The sequence below is a fragment of the Neoarius graeffei genome, chromosome 11, assembly GCF_027579695.1.
Source record: "Neoarius graeffei isolate fNeoGra1 chromosome 11, fNeoGra1.pri, whole genome shotgun sequence".
Classification (NCBI taxonomy): Eukaryota; Metazoa; Chordata; class Actinopteri; order Siluriformes; family Ariidae; genus Neoarius; species Neoarius graeffei.
Genome location: NC_083579.1, coordinates 5,607,071 through 5,625,834, shown reverse-complemented (window position 1 = coordinate 5,625,834; position 18,764 = coordinate 5,607,071). Strand labels below are relative to the sequence as shown.

General features: G+C 41.5%; 1 protein-coding gene across 1 annotated transcript in view; it reads left to right on the top strand.

Annotated features, from left to right (window-relative positions):
• Positions 1-18,764, top strand: part of tmem54a (transmembrane protein 54a) — a 60,928-nt gene that overhangs the window by 29,397 nt on the left and 12,767 nt on the right. The window contains exon 3 of the mRNA XM_060933312.1: positions 17,781-17,840. Within this exon, the coding sequence (XP_060789295.1) occupies positions 17,781-17,840 (60 nt within the window). The remainder of the gene's footprint in view (positions 1-17,780; positions 17,841-18,764) is intronic.

Genomic DNA, 18,764 nt, shown 5'->3' with positions numbered 1-18,764 from the left:
TGCAGGAACAACACACTGTCTGAAACACATTGAAAAGTGCAGTGGGCATCTTAGTCTCCTACCGCGCATGCGCGAAGCCTACTGCGCATGCGCAGAACACATGAATTAGCAAGTTCTCATACAGACCGGTTTATTATTCAAAACAAGGCATTACAAATGATTTGACTCGGCCAAAGACTCGACCAATATGCACAAAACATAAAAATCGGCAAATGCGTGAAATACTCACCGATTTTCTATCAGCCCAGCTGATCGGTAGGACAAAACTACTGTTGAATTTTCCTACCCTCCTGGATTTCGCGCATGCGCAGTAGGCTTGGAAGGACAAATCCAAGAGGTAGGATAACTTTACAGAACACCGGCTCGCTTTTTTTTTTTTTTTTTCCTCCTTTCCTTTGGAATCCAAAGTGCCTCCAAACATCTGCCTTAAAGTTCAGCGGCGTCTCTAGGTTTACGTTAACAGCCATGCTTGCTTGTTTTTTTTCCTCACTGCAACCGCCGGGGGAAAAAAGAGAAGACGAAGAGTGCCTTGCAGTGAGGGAGCGGCACAGCGACACCTCGTGGAGCGGAGGTGCGGAAGTCGTACTGGATTTACAACCCGTCTGAAACATGATTTATTATTTGAAAAAATATCGATATTCAAATTGAGTATCGATATTGAATCAGAAGACAAAGTATCACGATATATCGCCGTATCGATTATTTTTTTATTTTTTTTTTGCACACCCCTAATATTCACACACGTGATCTTCTGTTTCAGAAAACTGACAATACCGATGATTCAGTTGTGGATTTCTGAAATCTGTAAAAACAATTTAAAAAAATTTTTCTTCTTCAATTTCTACCTAATTCTAGACTTTCAGGTTCTGATTGGGAGAGTGAGGGATGAATCGAAGGGATGTATAGCATCACCTCCGCTGAAAGACTTGAGAATGAAATAAGACGTCGTGTGCCTGACAAAATGTCAGCATAAATTCGTAAAGTATACTCCGGTCACAGAAACGGCATTGAACGTGAACTGATGGAGAAGCAGACGGCTTCAGCAGGATTCACCCAAACCGAGCCTCAATAAACATCACCGTCCTACATCAGCACTGCGAGCTGCTTCGGGCTTTCTGTTCCCGCTTATACAGTAATCCCCCGGGTGTGTTTTAATTCAGTCAGCGTGCACACTGATCAGAAGCGCTCACGTCATTTACAACACGGCGGGACGCGGACGGTTTGTTTTCAACCCGGTTTACACCAACATGGATGCAAACGGCGCGCCTTTTGGCGGATGCCGCCTTTTTCACGGCTGTCTGGGGGACTTGTGTGAATCATGCAGATCCGATGAGGGTTTTTTTGGGGGGGGCATTGGCGTGTCCAAATATAATTTCAGAGTCTAATCTAGGGCGCGTAATACGTGATAATATGCGTTTTTTTTTTGTTTGTTTTTTTTTTTATTAAATCGGTCTGTCGCACATCCACTTTCTGGGCACGAGAGTGATATCGCGTATCTATTCATTTTGTCGCGCATTTATAAGTAGAGAGCGTGTAGTCGCGTTTTACTGAATCTTGTGCGTATCAGTTTGTCAGCACCAGCTAGCAAGCACTGCGGTAAATATAGCGTTGTTTACACACCAATCGGAAAGGACCGAAGTATTCCGAATGGTTTATTTAGCGGGTAAAACAGTTTTGTGAACTATTATATCATTGGTCACTGAACCGGAAGACAGTGTATCTCAACCAATCGTGTGAAGTGTTTTAAAAATACCCAAAAGCACATGGCATATCGTTCTGTCTCAGCCGAACATAATGTCAAAACGCGTGGTCACGTTGAAAGACCTTTGTACGGAAAAAGAAAAAAGGGAAACAAAACGAAGACAGAAGTGACCGATACTAATCCAGCCGACATTACACAACCCGATACAAGGTATTATGAAATAGATTTAATCTGTTCTTGTATTATGGTAGGTACTGTAACATTACTGTAAATAAGAGATTATCATGATATACTGTTTAGGAAGTCTGAATTTTGGGATTATCTCTAGTCATCTATGTCAAACTAGTTTAAAGAAGTTCTACATGAATGCTAGCTTTTTTTTTGGGAGTAATTTGTTTAATTCAGTTTAGTATTGTGTTATTAATGATATTCAAATAGTAGGAGCTTAGTTGAGATAAATATGGTCTTAGAGTAATTATATGACAGTGTGAAGACATACGAAGTCATTTGATTCTGATTGATGATGGTTTTTGTAGTTTTGAATTTGATATTTTCCTAATGCCAATATACAATTAGTTTGGTATTATGTAAGTTTTATTTAAAAATATTATGAACTATATTTAATCTGTTGTGTAATTGTAGGTACTGTAAGAATGTAAATGATAGATTTTATAGACTTTTTAGGAAGTCTGAATTTTGAGATTATCTCCAGTCATTTATGTCAAATCTAGTTTAAACACGGGTAGACTGTTTAATGTTTTTCACTTTCATGAAAGGTGGTCTGAACAAAACCAATATGATAACATTTTTAAATATTTGATAGTGATTTTATTTTATTCAGAAAGTCAGATTTTTCATCTTATTATTAATTAATAGTGGCAAGACTACATGGATTTTAGACTTAACTATATCAAATGATGTAATATTAACCTAGTCATATTTGAAATGCAACAATACAGTGGGGCAAAAAAGTATTTAGTCAGTCACCAATTGTGCAAGTTCTCCCACTTAAAAAGATGAGAGGCCTGTAATTTTCATCATAGGTACACTTCAACTATGAGAGACAGAATGGAGGGAAAGAATCCAGGAAATCACATTGTAGGATTTTTAATGAATTAATTGGTAAATTCCTCGGTAAAATAAGTATTTGGTCACCTACAAACAAGCAAGATTTCTGGCTCTCACAGACCTGTAACTTCTTCTTTAAGAGGCTCCTCTGTCCTCCACTCGTTACCTGTATTAATGGCACCTGTTTGAACTCGTTATCAGTATAAAAGACACCTGTCCACAACCTCAAACAGTCACACTCCAAACTCCACTATGGCCAAGACGAAAGAGCTGTCAAAGGACACCAGAAACAAAATTGTAGACCTGCATCAGGCTGGGAAGACTGAATCTGCAATAGGTAAGCAGCTTGGTGTGAATAAATCAACTGTGGGAGCAATTATTAGAAAATGGAAGACGTACAAGACCACTTGATCTGGGGCTCCACGCAAGATCTCACCCCGTGGGGTCAAAATGATCACAAGAACGGTGAGCAAAAATCCCAGAACCACACGGGGGGACCTAGTGAATGACCTGCAGAGAGCTGGGACCAAAGTAACAAAGGCTACCATCAGTAACACACTACGCAGCCAGGGACTCAAATCCTGCAGTGCCAGACGTGTCCCCCTGCTTAAGCCAGTACATGTCCAGGCCTGTCTGAAGTTTGCTAGAGAGCATTTGGATGATCCAGAAGAGGATTGGGAGAATATCATATGGTCAGATGAAACCAAAATAGAACTTTTTGGTAAAAACTCAACTTGTAGTGTTTGGAGGAGAAAGAATGCTGAGTTGCATCCAAAGAACACCATACCTACTGTGAAGCATGGGGGTGGAAACATCATGCTTTGGGGCTGTTTTTCTGCAAAGGGACCAGGACGACTGATCCGTGTAAAGGAAAGAATGAATGGGGCCATGTATCGTGAGATTTTGAGTGAAAACCTCCTTCCATCAGCAAGGGCATTGAAGATGAAACATGGCTGGGTCTTTCAGCATGACAATGATCCCAAACACACCGCCCGGGCAACGAAGGAGTGGCTTCGTAAGAAGCATTTCAAGGTCCTGGAGTGGCCTAGCCAGTCTCCAGATCTCAACCCCATAGAAAATCTTTGGAGGGAGTTGAAAGTCCGTGTTGCCCAGCGACAGCCCCAAAACATCACTGCTCTAGAGGAGCTCTGCATGGAGGAATGGGCCAAAATACCAGCAACAGTGTGTGAAAACCTTGTGAAGACTTACAGAAAACGTTTGACCTCTGTCATTGCCAACAAAGGGTATATAACAAAGTATTGAGATGAACTTTTGTTATTGACCAAATACTTATTTTCCACCATAATTTGCAAATAAATTCTTTAAAAATCAGACAATGTGATTTTCTGGATTTTTTTTTTTTTTTTTTCCCCATTCTGTCTCTCATAGTTGAAGTGTACCTATGATGAAAATTACAGGCCTCTCTCATCTTTTTAAGTGGGAGAACTTGCACAATTGGTGACTGACTAAATACTTTTTTGCCCCACTGTATACTACTGGTGGTCAAATTGGTAAAAATAAGCTGGTCACATGATTTATAGTAAAACAGTAACCTAGTCATATAACAGAAAACTAGTCATATTTGTAAGGTTTTGCAGTATATAATTCTTCATATAGTTTTTGATCTAAAATCTTTACATTTTTAAAGTTCAGATCTGATCATAATGTTTGTGCAATACTATAAACTGTGGCTAAGTGTTTGCTGATATGGTTTTCATATCACTGTATTAAAGGATATGTATCGTGCCATAATTATGATATTCTATAGATTAACATCTGATATGAATGTTTGTTACATGTATTTAGTTTTATTAATAAAACTGTTCTGTTTATAGATGTACTCTTGAAAATATCTACCAATGTATTACTTATTTTTCTGTCCCCGCTAACTGGAACAAATGAGGGATATTTTTACCCATGTTAATATTTTCTGTTCCCTGTTTCTACAACTAGTGAGGGATCTGTCCCCTATTTTCAAATTCCTAGATTAGGCTCCGAGATTTCATCAAAGTAAATTCTGTATTCAATGAAACATACGACGTATAAGTATGAGAAGAAAACCGTCAATCAGAAAGCTGCGCACGTAAAGCCAATTGGCTGCGCGCCATTATCTGCTGCTGGCTGCACTTCACTGCACGCGCAAGGATTTCCATCAGTCCAACGCAAGTTACGTAATTGGCTTTACGTGCGCAACTTTCTGATTTACTGTTTTCTTCTCATACTTGTACTTACTATGTTTCATGGACTGTAACGGCATTTGCTTATTTAGTAGTTTTTTAATACAGAATTTACTTTGATGAAATTATAAACAGACACTCCAACGCCGCCCCCCGCCCCCCCCCCCCCCCCAAAAAAAAAAAAAAAAAACCTCATCGGATCTGCACGATTCACACAAGTTCCCCAGACAGCCGTGAAAAAGGCAGCATCCGCCAAAAGGCGTGCCGTTTGCATCCATGCACCGAGATTCAGTTTCTTTTTGCCCAAAAAGCCCTCACTGTATGGCTGCGTGGATTGAACTTCTCAGGTTTTGAAACCGGATGGCAACACGAATCCGTTTTCTGTTTCTGAATGGCAGATCAGCTTCAGACAAGTCATTCCGTAATTTCTAATTCCCCCCTCCGTGATCACAGAAACAGGGACTTGTGCCACATAAACGCGTGGTGTTCTCCCCCGCTGGGGGATTACATCATGGTGATGTCTGTCCGTCCGTCCCGGGAAGAGTGCGCGCCTTCTGAAATTAACTCCTCTCTCAATTTGGGGGTCGCGGCTGGGGGACGCTCTGGACTCTTGCAGTGATGCTTTTGTGGCTGGGGACTGCAGTTGTCGTGAACGGTTTTGCGTTCGGGTTTCCGTCGGTGGGGGGTTTATAGCATCAATGAAGCTGACTTTATGTTAAACTGTTAATGCTATAGTCGTCATGCTGTCTGTTGTTGCCCAAATGAGGATGGGTTCCCTTTTGAGTCTGGCTCCTCTCGAGGTTTCTTCATGTCGTCTGAGGGAGGTTTTCCTTGCTACCGTCATGCTCATCGGGGATGGACTAGGAATAAAATTAGCTCATGTTTAAAGTCACTACAATTCTGTAACGCTGCTTTTCGACAATGTTTTATTGTTAAAAGCGCTATACAAATAAACTTGACTTGACAATTTGTGGAGGAATTTCACCAAACTTGGCGAAAGGCTTTGTTATATGACCGTTATACGCAGATTGAAATGTCGTTTAATTTGGGCAGATTTTACCATGTGGTGAGTTAGGGCATGTCTCCATAAAGAGTTACACACTTTATGGACATGCCCTCAGGTTACTGCAGCGGGATAGAAATGATCACTGCGATGTTCAGACTGCCTCCTTGTGGTTTGCAGTAATGCTGCAACCGTTCACCTTGAACTGTCCTTGGAGCTGAAGGAGTTAAAAATAAGCGCGGTCATTAATTCTTTCTGCGCGGCATGTCCGTTCCGTGCCATCATGAGGATTCTTGCAGTTGCTCGCAAAACGGCGCCTCCTTAACAAGTAACAGGATATTCTCGTTTGTTTAAACGCCGTATTTACATATTTAGTTTGCTTGCCAAATGATTTAACGGCTTTCTGAAGAGTCTCAAAGCAGCAATTTCAGCACGATTTTAATAGCTAACGTCTGCTGTATCGGTTTATTGCATATGCGTATTTTTATATTTATAGGTCGTCAACGTTTGTTACTGTATTGCGCATTTCAGACAAACATTTCATATTAGATGTTTATACTATATTGATTTTTTTTTTTTAATTTTTATTTTTTTTTAAATACATCTCAGGAAGTTCATTCCTGATTAGATTTTTTTTTTTTTTTTTAATCAGACATCTAGTTTTAGGTTTGTTTACCTGACATGTTTGGACGTACGTAACTGTCGTCTTCCTCAGAGTGTCACCGGATGTTGTTGGTGACGCATCTTATCAGCTGATGTTTCCGAAGGTGTGACCTTCCTGTCTGGTTTGACAGGTCGGTCACGTCTTCTACTGTCTGTTCGTCCCCTGCAAGATGGCACTCCAGGTATGGGAGAGCATGTACGCTCCCTCATCCCGGTTGATGGTCCTCGGGCTTCGCTTACGGATCTCCATGGCTTCCCTGATCCAGCGCTGATGTTTATCTTCTGTGCGGATGACTCTGGCATTCCCCCAGTCCATAATGTGATTTTTCTCTTTTTCAGTGATCTGTTATGGCTGACTTGTAATTTTCCTGTTGTGCCTTTTCTTTTATTGTTCGGGTTTGTCTTGTAGCTGTCTCCTTTTCGCACTCTGTTAGTTTTTCCTTGTGTTGAAACTCCTCCCTGTCTCCCCGATGCAAGTTTTATTGCATGATTGGCATGGAATCTCATATATGGTGTTGCATTTGTTTTCCGAATGTATTGTCTTTGGGATGAACCAGGATCTGACGGAGTGGTGTGTGTGTGTGTGTGTGTGTGTGTGTGGGGTTTGACAGGTGTGTTAATGTTGTGTTTCCTCATTGCTCTTTGAATGCGTTCCGTTATCCCTCTGATGTATGGTAATGTTACTACTCCCCTGTGTTCGTTTGTTGCTTTTGTTTTTTCGCTTTCTTCTGTGCAGGGCTTTGAACCAGAATTTTTTTCCTATTGGTTCGTTCCGAACAGAAACGGAATTTTAACGTTTCCGGTTTTGGGTTCCACCATTAAATAGACGTTCCCGAACCGGTTAGAACAAAAAAATTTCGTTCCCGGAACGGTTAATTACGTTCCCTGTCAGCTGTTTAACAAATGGCTATAAAATTATGTCTCTGTCTCATCCAGCTTAAGCCAAATGTAGGCTAATTCTATTACAACCTTCATTAAATAAGACAAGAAATAATTCAAAACAATTATTATTTCAAATGTTGGCGATTTGGATTCTCAGTATGTCTTCCCATCTACACAAACAGAAAAAGTGCCAAAAATGAAAGAGAATTCGTTTAGTGTGTTACCAAAGGCTAGTCAGGCCCTATAGAGGGCTACCGCATGACGTCACCGCGCCGCGAGATTTTGTTAGGCGCCATATTGGAAGACCAAGTACACATCTATGCAAGCACATACATACATAAAACAAACTACACCTGAAATGTAGCCAGGGCCGGTTCTGCCCTAATCTGGACCCGGGTGCAACATCGCGCAACCCCCCCCAAAAAAACACCAGTCTAAATCAGGACAACCATCACATAACTATAACTATAAACATTTTATATCAACTATTTTAACTAAATGGGCTATAATAAATAAGCCTGCAGGCAGCCACGGCGGGCTGCTTCAGAAAAGTAACCATTTGTCCTACCTTAACTCGTTTTGTATTTTCTGCCTCCTTTTTTGTATTTTCGACCCTCCGTTTATTTTCTTTCCTTTTCTGAAAACCCGATTTGTGTCCAGACATTTTGTTCTGCTACCAACGAACTAACTCGTCAGGTCTCATCTCTCGAGCCCGCGATGATTCCCGTGGGAAGGGCGACAACTGATACATTTTTACAAACAGCCAATAGGGAGGTTGCATCGTTCAGGCTCTTCTTTGCTCAGAGACACTCAGTAATGGAGACGTGATAGTAGTCCACCTTCCCGCTCTCTCCATTCAATCAGCGAACGTCACACAGGAAGTGAACCCCAGCGGGTCATAGAAACTTGCGCAGGAGAAGAATGACTTTTTTATTTGTAGGCTATGGAAACTTTGAGGAACGAAATAAAAACCAGTATTAACCGGTTACCATTATTTTTAATAAGCGTTTCTGTTCCGGAACATAAAAAATAATAAAGTTTCTGGTTTCGTTTCTGTTCCATGTGAAATAGAAAAAGTTCCCGGTTTTCGTTCCTTGAACCGGTTCAAAGCCCTGGTTCTGTGTTTTGTTGTTGTCTTTGGAAGACGACAGTTACGTACGTCGAAACGTCAGGTAAACAAACCTAAAACTAGATGTCTGATAAAGAAACTAATCTAATATAAGACATAATGAACATAATCGAGAGCTCATTCCTGTTTCCAAGCTCCAATCATTTTTATTTCTTATATTTATTCTGTGCTGTAAAGTCATTAAAGTAAAGCAAGTCCATGCTGACGCTCCGTCCTGTATGATGTCTGGCTGAGTTACGGAAACATGACTTTCCCGGCTTTCTGTTCCAGCTCAATCTGGCAGCTTGCTGGGGGGGTAAAAATTTCAGGTCAGGTTTTTTTTTGGGGGGGGGGTCATGAATAATCAACTTGGTCTCACACTGAAAATGAGAAGTTTAACCTTTAATTCATGTTTTATATACTAAAGCACCCTTATCCAAAATATCTTGCCCGTCTCACTTTTTGACACCTCGGTGAAACTCGAGCGTGTTCACCTGAGCGAACCGGAGTTTACTTTAAAGGTGATGATACACGGGGCAACTTTTTGGCCGGTGTTACTGGGCATTTCAGGCGCGTTGATACTTTCCCATTGAGATCGGGCAACATCGTTTCTATCTGAACGATTTTTAAAAAAAATTTTTTTTTATTGGTCATCTAATCAGAGTGCGAGCAGCGAATCACATGACCACCTGAGTGAGCTGCTGAAATTTTCAACAAAGATGGCGGCATCTCTGGCAGTGAAGAGAGAGAGATGACTTGTATCTTACGGCGGCAAGTTGTTGTGTTCTGTGTAAACCCAAAGTGGTGAATTTACCTCCTCAAATGCTGAAAGAACCAACAGACATCTATTTTTATGCTCAGGTTGGAATGAATCAGAAACACTTATTGCCAGGTATGTGAACACACGAGGAATTTGACTCCGGTACCACTCAGCTTTCATAGTACAACACAGATAAAAGCGTATACACACAAACAAACAAAACAAAGGGATGGTGCAATAGTCGGGAATACAGAGAGAGTCTAACTGCAGTGATCTTCAGGGGAAGATTGTTGCTCCAGCAATGACCTTGACCAAGGCAATGCTGGCTGAGAGAGCAGAAGATAAGATTGGAACTTGTTTAGGCTTGAAACGGGTAGACGTGGCAGACTACCCCGCTCGTCCATTCTGGTCTCTAAAAACCATTTCTCTCTGCAAAGCCATCAACTTCTCCTAGATGGAATCCACAGAGCGGCTCAAGTTCTAATAGCCACAGTCTGAGTGCCGACAGCTCTGCCCACCACTTCAGTCATGTTGGGCAGCTTTATGGGGCTTTGAACAGCTGTCACCGTTTTCTGATTTCCTCGATACACCAGGGCAATGCCTAGTCCAATCAGCAAAAGTCCTGTGATCATGGTTCCGAATAGGTAAATATCCTCAATGTCCTCCACAGAAAGAACCGCCAGGCACACGACACGCCACCTCTCCCACACGTCCATCGTATATCCAGCTGCGAACGTTCCGGCAGGACAGGCTGGTTCCTCCGAACCCAGGCTTCTCGTCGAGAAGATTGTGTCAGTTGCATGAAGAGACTAGTTTATCAAATCCATGAATTTTGATTTGAAGAACAATGCAGAAAGGGTCTCTCAGACAAGACGAGTCAGCAGAGCAGAAGCAGGAAAGCTCAGGGGAGGAGAGGCAGAGAAATGCAAGATGGGGGGGGGGAAAACACCTCCGTATTATGCTCCTATCAGGAGCACTATGTGGAAACATTTAAAAAAAAAAAAAAACTCAGTGCAGCAGCTTTCTGTGAAAACACGGAGAAGAATTAACACAATTACACAAAACATAGAAAGTACAAGAGAGCGAAGTCCCGAGGCAGCCGTCCGCGGTGCCGTCTTGGATGAGGCACATCGATTTTTAAAATATTTTTTCAGCAAAGCGTAAACTGCTGTTTAGCACTGTTTTTTGCTAACATGGCTAGCAATAACTTTCAGCTAACCATATCGGGTTAAGGTTGGCTCTCGTGTCAAGGTAAAAGTAATGGGGCAGCTCATGATGATGATGTATATTTTTTTTAAATTTATTTATTTTGTGAGCTGTAATAGAGATTGTCGAACTCGATCGTCTGATCTAATTCACATACAGAGCACGACTACTTGTGGAACCCAAGGGCCAAACAGTACAGACTTGGGGATCTAAAAAAAAAAAAGAGCCTTCAGGAGCTCTGCCACGCCCTTTTCCTCTTCAGCAGCATCTCCTGCTTCATGTGTGTGCGTGTCTCTTTTTTTTTTTTTTAAAAATCCCCTGCTGGCTGAAAGGCCTGAAGGGGGATTATGTCGTGGCGATATCCTTCCATCCGTCTGTCCTTTCTGGGAGTGGCGCTCACCTTCTGAAATCAACTCCTCTCACAATTTATGGAGGAATTTCACCAAACTTGACAAACATTGTCTGTCAGGCTTTCGTCTAAACCGGGGAACAGGGGCGCTGCACCCTCTTACTCTCGGCGTGCGCCCTCTTACCGAAATGCCGATTGAACCCCAAGTCACACTTAGGCCATGCACTTATATGCTACTGCACAACATGCAATCTTTCTCAAAACGATCTTTTCTCCATGAAAACATCCCAGCAACACCACGTGACAATGTGTCTGATCATCAAACACGTTATAATTACTCCAAAAATATTCCAATCATAGTAGATACACCGCCAGATGGTGCAAAAACAATCCGAATTGGCGTTTTCCAGACTGAGGCGCCATGTTTAGTTGTTTACTTGTCGCGGCTGCTCTCGTGAGATTTGACATGGGTTACATACAAGGTCAGCTGACTTGTAGAGCGAGATTTCTCGAGACTGAATGACCTTTCACCCACCGGCGTGGGAGCTTTTGACAGTAGTTCGCGAGTTGTTTTTGTTGACACTTGGGCATTTAAAGATGTCATCCCGCGGCACGAAACGGAAGAAAGCCAAAGGGCAGAAGATGATTACTTTTCTTTTTCAGTGTTGATAATTTGTTACAATTCCCCTCTCAGCCTCAATGTCCCATTGTACCCTCAATTTTTCAAAGGCTTCGCACGGCGTGGGGGGGGACGGACAACCGGCACCAATCCCCCCCCGCTTCACTCCCTCGCCATGGTGAGCGCCCTCATATTAAATTTTTCTAGAAAAACCCCTGATTGTTATACGTCAGTAATACGCATATTGTTATTTTGTTCAATTCGGTCGCATTTTAGTAGAGTTCCAGCCCTTGATTAACAACCTTGTACTTTCCCAATTTCCTGAAGGTGTGCTCGCTTTCCGACATCAACTCCTCTCACAATTTTTGTACGAATTTCTCGAAGCTTGGCGAAAGGCCTTGTTATATGACGGTAATACGCAGATTGCGATTTATTTCGTTTGTGAAAATTTTCCCAGAGTTTTGAGCCTTGATTAAATAACTTGTACTCTGACAATTTCATGAAGGTGTACGTTCTTCTGAAATCAACTCCTCTCACAATTTGTGGAGGAATTTCACCAAACTTGGCAGAAGGATTCTTTGACAATTGTACGCAGATTGAAATTTCATTTAATTTGAGCAAATTTTCCCAGAGTTCTGCCTTTGATTATTAACAAACCTGTACTTGGGCAATTTCATCAAGGTGTGCTTGCTTTCTGAAATTAACTTCCCTCACAATTTTTATCCTCTGCTGGCTGAAAGGCCCGAACAGGGATGATGTCTGTCCGTCCGTCCCAGGAAGGGTACTCACCTTCTGAAATCAACTCCTCTCACAATTTTTGGAGGAATTTTACGAAACTTGGCAGGATTCTTTGTCGGTAATTCGCATATTGCAATGTCGTTCAGTTGCAGTTTACCAGAGTTATGGCTGAGTTGCTAGCAGGGGATGCTATTGTGCTCTCAGAGCGCCCCCCCCGATTTTCGAGCCGTAGACTGGCTGCAGACCGGCTGCAGAGGTTCTTTGTCATGTCAAACAAACTCTACGGCCGCTTACGTTTTTTTCAGGTTGCAAGACAAACTTGCGGCCAACGTGCGTCTTTCTCCACGAACAAAAAAAACGCAGCAATTTGGGAAACGCCAAAAATCACACGGCCAAAAAAATCGTACGTCCGGTTGTGACCTAGGCTTAAACGATGATGTTTTTGTGATGTATGTGTCAGTTATTAGTTATAGCAGATGTGATTGAGGCTAGTAGCATTTTTCAAGAGATTTAAAAAGTGTTTAATAGAATAATGCGGTTATTTTGACTTATGTTAAAATAATGGCGAATTATCTGTTGACCTATTCAGTTTTGTTCCAGAAGTGATATTTACTTGAGCGAAATAAATAAAGGCTGAAGCCAAGATAAAAGTGACAAATGTTTCAGTGCCCGCTCATCTCTGCGGTGTCTGTCTCCCTGGCAACAGATTTGCTCTTATCTGATGGTTGTTGCCAATTATCTGTTGCCCTGTGTCTCACCCGGTTGCCCGTTACTGGCAAAATTGCACCAAAAAGTTGCCCTGTGTATCATCACTTCATGTGGTAGGTGATGACTTCCTGTTCCAGTACAGTAGAAATATCAGCTTCCTGTCGTCATTCATCAACATGATTTGAGGAAGATTAAAGCATAAGCAGTGAAATGAGAGCGATTTATGGCCTGGGAGCGTATCGGGTTCACGTCCTACGCTTTGCCCAGCCGGTTTATCTGCACGTCTTGGTGAAAAGTGAAGATCTGATCCTCAAGAGTACAGCACGTCATCAAGAGATCAGGTTGGGATTTAAAAAAAAAAAACCACACACTGGATTGAGATCTTGGGCTTGTACCTGTCTGTCTCACACACTGATGAATCATCGGAGGTGTAGAAAGCTTCAGGAGCTCCATCAGGTGAATCCGACAGGGTTACAGACTCTGTGTGTGTGTTTTCCCATGAAAAAGGTTTGGTCATTGCTCAAGACTCTTACGCATTTTTATAGCGAAAGTCATGTGAAGGAAAAAAATGCATCTCATGAAAATTATAGACTTGTTTAAACAAGCAAACATTTCACTCTCTGATTTGCAGCCTACAGATGGAGATACTCCAACAAATGGTACATAAAACTGACATTTTGTATTCTCGTTCATAAAAAAAAAAACGCTCAGGAAAAGTAAGTACACCTTTTACGTTTATCATGCGTTCAAGTCCATAAAAATTAGACCCAGGTGTTCCAGATGAGGTGCTGTTGATTTTTAGAACCTCATGGAGGTGGAACCCGTCTTATTTAAACCCATCATCTTGGGCCTGGTGTTTGTCTTTGCTGTTGAAGTGTGTGGTGTCCTCATGCCAAGATCTAAGGACCTCAGGAAAAAGGTTGTGGCTCTGACAAGGGATTTAAGGATTTCTAAATTATTCCACTGTAAGGAAAATAATCTACAAATGGTGTAGACTTGAAACAACTACCAGTTTGTCCAGGACTGGCAGCAAATTCAGCCCAAGAGCAGATTGGTTGACGCTAAAAAGTCTCCAAGGACGCCAAAATTTCATTAGATCTGCAGGTAACTCTTACAGCTGTTTGTATGAAAGTGCAAACGTTCTACAGTCCGAAAGAGATTGGACAGATTTGACCTGCATGGGAGGCGTGCCAGGAAAAAGCCTTTGCTGTCCAAAGCAAGACTACAGTTTGCTGACACATTTATTGGCAAAGACCAGGACTTTTGGAGCAACATGCTCTGGACAGACCAAATATGGCTTTTCAGGAGAAGAACCTCAAACCAAATATGAAGCATGGTGGTGGAAAGGTTATGGTTTGGGGTTGCTTTGCTGCCTCAGGGACTGCGAAGCTTGCACGAATTGATTTCGAGTCTGAATCATCTCAACGAGTGCTTGAAGATAACGTGAGGCCGTCTGTTCAAAAGTTGAACCGGCGGTGGACCTTTTCAACAAGATAATGATCCTAATAAGCAGTCAAACCCACCAAGGAATGGCTCAGAAAGAAGGAATGGAGGGCTATGACTAGGGGGCCCAGAGTTAAAGCCCAGGTTTGAACCTTATTGAAATGTTGTGGGGAGATATGAAAAGAGCAGAACATGTAAGAAACATCTTGCAGTTGAAGGAAATTTGAATGGAAGAGTGGACAAACGTTTCATCAAGCCGATGTCTGAGAAAGATGGACGATTATGCAAATCGTCTATTATGTACTTATTGACTGATTGGGAGGGCGAAGAATCCAAAATGCTGAGGAAGTGACTGAGAAGAAGCCATATTTTTGTTGAACTGCTGTTGAATTAAGGCTTAATTAGTCCATAACTTCGTTAATTGTAATGAAGCAAATTTGGGTGGAAGTTATATGCACCCTTGGCCACCCCTACTTTCAGTCCCCCAGGATTCCGCGGGCCTTTTTTGTGATTGTTGTGGGCTAAAATGTCTTGCGGGGGGTTTTCCAAAAAATTGCGCTGAAAGTTGCGGTGTTTTTTAGGTTTTTGTTGCGATTACATTGCGGGAGGAAGTGAAAGTTGCGAGAAATTGTTGCGATTTTTCTCTTTTTGTGATTAAAATTGAGTATGCTAAATATTAAGTTATTACTGAAAAACTATTGATTAAAAAACCAAAGACACTGAGAAATGGTCCTATAAACAACTTTACCAATATAAAAGATTAGCAGGACTACAAAAATGCAGAACAATAGGCTTTACTTATCCAAATGCACCTGTTGGTTCAAAAGTTAAAGTGCAGAGAACCTCACAGCACAACATGAAGTTACCTTAAAATATAATATAAATGCCTCAGCTTTCATGTAAGAAAAAAAAACCCTTAATACTAGTACTGTGTGCAGTAGGGTTGGGCGGTATCCAAATTTTGATACCTTTAAACTGTCTCTGTGTTTTCCCGGGGTATACGGTATTACCGAGAAAAAAAATATTTTGTTTCGGCCTACTGTGTAACGTGCGCCTATGCCTCAAATGTACTATTTAAAAGCAGCATAGCGAATTGTGTGCATTGTGGTATGGATTAAGCAGCAAAGCGAATTTTGTGCATTAAGAGAGATTTCAAAGCATCACACAACTCTTCCTTCATCTTGAAAATAGCATTCAACTGTCGTTTACACGTCTGCGTTGAAGCGCCATTTGCAGCACTATTTCACCTACTCCATCAAAAAAAAGGACACGATGAGCAGGATCATACCCTTTCAAGCATGGGAAATAAAAATAAAAAGAATCAACCAACACCCAAGTCCGTTTAGACTGCGCGATAAACCATATTCTTCAGCGCAAATGAGGCGAACCTAATTCAAATGCGTGATAGCTGCACAAGGCAAAATCATATGGGCCCACGTCATGCCATGGCGGGGAAATTAATAATCAAATGGCCTTACCTTGCTTAAAACGTTGTCTTGATCACATAACTCCTTACAATTATTCCACTTAAATCCATACGGTTTAACACACCCAACAAAGATAGCAAGCGCATTGCTAATTCCCACCAGAAACCTAACAGTTTACGCTACGATGTTTTCTTCCGTTTCTTCAGTAGATGACATTTCAAACGTTTATTACCCACATCCCGAATGTCATACGTTATATTATTTTACCTTTGTTGTTACTCATGTAACCTACTCAAAACACAACTCATTGGAGAGATCTCGTGGAAGTGGAGTACCCCAGGCTATGGTGTGCCTTAGGGGACATATTAGATTTTTCGTTTGGTTTGAAACCAAAATACTGCCACACTGCTGATGCTGTATTTTTTTTTTTTGCCACTAACTCGTTATCTTGACTTGCCGTCTTTCAACCGCGGTCTCAGTCTCTTTTTTTTTTTTTTTTTTTTTTTTTTTTTTTTTAGATAGGACAGTATAGAGAGACAGGAAATGAGCGGGGGAGAGAGAGACGGGATCGGGAAATAACCTCGGGTCGGAATTGAACCCGGGTCCCCGGATTTATGGTACGGTGCCTTAGCCATCCGAGCCATGACACCCCCGGTCTCAGTCTCTTGCAAAGCTTTCTGTCAGACTCCAAAATGTCACGCAGGGTTGCCATGGTAACGACATAAACAACCCTGCACGCGATGAGAACTTCTTTAGGAAATTGATAGAATTAGTGAAAATACGATCACACAGTTATTCGGGATGATCTTCAATTTATTATTTTATATTATGACCTCATGTACTCCATATTTATTTAGATATTATATATTTTTTTAAAATGACGGTAATGAGACCGATACCGTTGGTACTTTTGGATACCTCGGGATACCTTCTTACCGTAATACCGCCCAACCCTAGTGTGCAGGCAGTCTCTCCTGAAGACTAAATTAAATAATTATAAACTAAAAATAAATGGCTCAGGCTTCATAGAAGAAAAAAAAACAATTTGAACAGAATCTCACAGTATGATGCTGAAGCTGCCTAAACAATGGAAAATAAAATACCATTTTGTCAAAAATGTTGTCATCCATTAATTTCTTGTATTAAGTAAGAAAATAATGTAAAGTGCACACAGTCCTTCACTGTAAACATAACACACTTTCAGTAACAGAATTTAAGCCTATATAAACACTGACTCGCACATGCTGCTTCTCTTGAACGGAAACAGAAGTAAGCAGTGTTGCCAGATACTGCTGACGTTTTCCAGCCCAAAATATGTTCAAAACCTGCCAAAATGCACTTGAAACCGCCCAACTGGGCGGGAAACCACCCAATCTGGCAACACTGGAAGTAAGGTAGAAGGTAGTTTGTCGACGTCACCTCAAGACGGCGCCAACGATTGGTCAAATTTGCGGGAAAGTTGCGGTGATTGGGTATAATTGCAACACCGCCCTGAATTCGCGGGGATTGGTTGAATTTGTGTTGAAGTTATAAATTGCAACATCGTGAAATCCTGGAGGGTCTGACTTTTTATACCAGAAAGAATCAAAATCGCTGAAGAATTGAGGGAGAAGTAGTGGTGTGTGTGTGTGGGGGGGTTTTGTGAAACGTGGATGGCATAAACTCCTCGCCTGTCGGCCAGATGAGCAAATAACTCTTGTTGGCGTATAAACAAACAGTTGAACAAAATTAAACGCTTCTTGGTCAGGATTTCAGTGTTCTCGGTGTAATTGAATCTCAAAGTGCACCAAAAGACCAGTCTCAGAGAATGAATTTGGGAGGGAAAGAGACGTAGATGTATCAAATCGAGAGCCTTGTATCGAACAGTATGATGTAACTCACCGTACTAATGCTGTTTTATTTAAATTATATTCTTTCTGCTCTGCAGGCGGTCATCAGTGGGATTGTAGCCATCACGCTGTCTAAAAACATGAAGAACCTGCCCTTGGTAAGTGAAACACTCTTCGACACACTTCCTGAGGAGTTTCTAAACCAAGCTACACTGCTGCTCCTGTTTGATTTCTTACGTAAATACGGACACAATCTGCCTTTTTTTTTTTTTTTTTTATTTAAATACAACCCCGATTCCAAAAAAGTTGGGACGAAGAACAAATTGTAAATAAAAACGGAATGCAATGATGTGGAAGTTTCAAAATCCCATATTTTATTCAGAATAGAACATAGATGACATATCAAATGTTTAAACTGAGAAGATGTATCATTTAAAGAGAAAAATTAGGTGATTTTAAATTTCATGACAACAACACATCTCAAAAAAGTTGGGACAAGGCCATGTTTCCCACTGTGAGACATCCCCTTTTCTCTTTACAACAGTCTGTAAACGTCTGGGGACTGAGGAGACAAGTTGCTCAAGTTTAGGGATAGGAATGTTAACCCATTCTTGTCTAACGTAGGATTCTAGTTGCTCAACTGTCTTAGGTCTTTTTTGTCGTATCTTCCGTTTTATGATGCGCCAAGTGTTTTCTATGGGTGAAAGATCTGGACTGCAGGCTGGCCAGTTCAGTACCCGGACCCTTCTTCTACGCAGCCATGATGCTGTAATTGATGCAGTATGTGGTTTGGCATTGTCATGTTGGAAAATGCAAGGTCTTCCCTGAAAGAGACGTCGTCTGGATGGGAGCATATGTTGCTCTAGAACCTGGATATACCTTTCAGCATTGATGGTGTCTTTCCAGATGTGTAAGCTGCCCATGCCACACGCACTAATGCAACCCCATACCATCAGAGATGCAGGCTTCTGAACTGAGCACTGATAACAACTTGGGTCGTCCTTCTCCTCTTTAGTCCGAATGACACGGCGTCCCTGATTTCCATAAAGAACTTCAAATTTTGATTCGTCTGACCACAGAAC